At 46.5% G+C, this 1,158-nt stretch overlaps 1 protein-coding gene across 1 annotated transcript in view; it reads left to right on the plus strand.

Moving 5' to 3' along the window:
* The window catches only part of LOC107685483 (actin-related protein 3-like), a 13,842-nt gene that overhangs the window by 714 nt on the left and 11,970 nt on the right, over positions 1-1,158 (plus strand). Inside the window, exons 4-5 of the mRNA XM_016482080.1 lie at positions 119-226; positions 966-1,109. Coding sequence (XP_016337566.1) covers positions 119-226; positions 966-1,109 — 252 coding nt within the window. The remainder of the gene's footprint in view (positions 1-118; positions 227-965; positions 1,110-1,158) is intronic.

Consider the following 1,158-nt stretch of genomic DNA (forward strand, 5'->3'; position numbering starts at 1 on the left):
CATCTCTGTGCAAGTACACACACACACACACACACACACACACACACATTCAATAACAAACACACACACACTGGCTCTCAGTGCTGATGTGTTTGGCTGATCTGTGTGTGTTTGTCAGGCTGTTCTGGCTCTGGCGGCATCATGGACGTCTCGACAGGTCGGTGAGAGGACGCTCACGGGAACCGTCATCGACAGCGGAGACGGAGTTACTCACGTCATCCCAGTGGTACAACACACACACACTCTCACACACATTTTATTCTTTTATTTGGATCCACAAGACAAGCAACAAAAACGGAATCCAAATACCTTGGGAAGTCAGTTTGCAAGATGACAGGTACACATGGCTAACATACATTCACAAGTCCTTATATTTATATAGTTGTTATAAGGCACATTGTAAAAAGTAGTAGCCTTAAGTCAGCCATATCAAAATGCACTCACTTCCCTGCATTAACGCTGGCAGTTACAACGGGTGCTGCTAGAAATTCATGCGGGTGTGCGGAAAGCCCAAACGCACTCCACTGCGGCCATGACACACACACACACACAGACACGTCTGGTTTGTTATCCTTGTGGGGACTCTCCATAGGCGTAATGGTTTTTCTTCTGTACAAACCGTATTTTCTGTCCCCTTACACCAACCCTACACCTACAGGAAACTTTCTGCATTTTTACATTCTCAAAAAAACTCATACTGTATGATTTATAAGATTAAGTCAGTAATGTCAGAATGTCATGCATGTAGAAACTTACACGCAGAAGGGAGTCAAACTATATTTACATGTTTTCAAACAGCTGTTCATATTCAGACCAAATAATTGATAACTATTTTCGTGTTACGTCTGATGCTCTTCTGTCGTGTCTGATCATGTCGGTATGTTTGGATGCTCACGGCCACTTCCCTGCAGATTAGCAAAGAACAGGAAGTGACCTTGAGCGCTCTGCTGTGATTGGTTTGACAGGCGGAGGGGTACGTGATCGGCAGCTGCATTAAACACATTCCCATCGCGGGCCGAGACATCACGTACTTCACACAGCAGCTGCTGAGAGAGCGAGAGGTGGGCATCCCTCCGGAGCAGTCGCTGGAGACCGCCAAAGCCGTCAAGGTGAGCGAGAGTGTGTGTGTGTGTGTGTGTGAGAGAGAGAGAGAGAGAG

This window comes from Sinocyclocheilus anshuiensis, unplaced genomic scaffold (genome assembly GCF_001515605.1).
Source record: "Sinocyclocheilus anshuiensis isolate Anshui unplaced genomic scaffold, SAMN03320099.WGS_v1.1 scaffold661, whole genome shotgun sequence".
NCBI lineage: Eukaryota > Metazoa > Chordata > Actinopteri > Cypriniformes > Cyprinidae > Sinocyclocheilus > Sinocyclocheilus anshuiensis.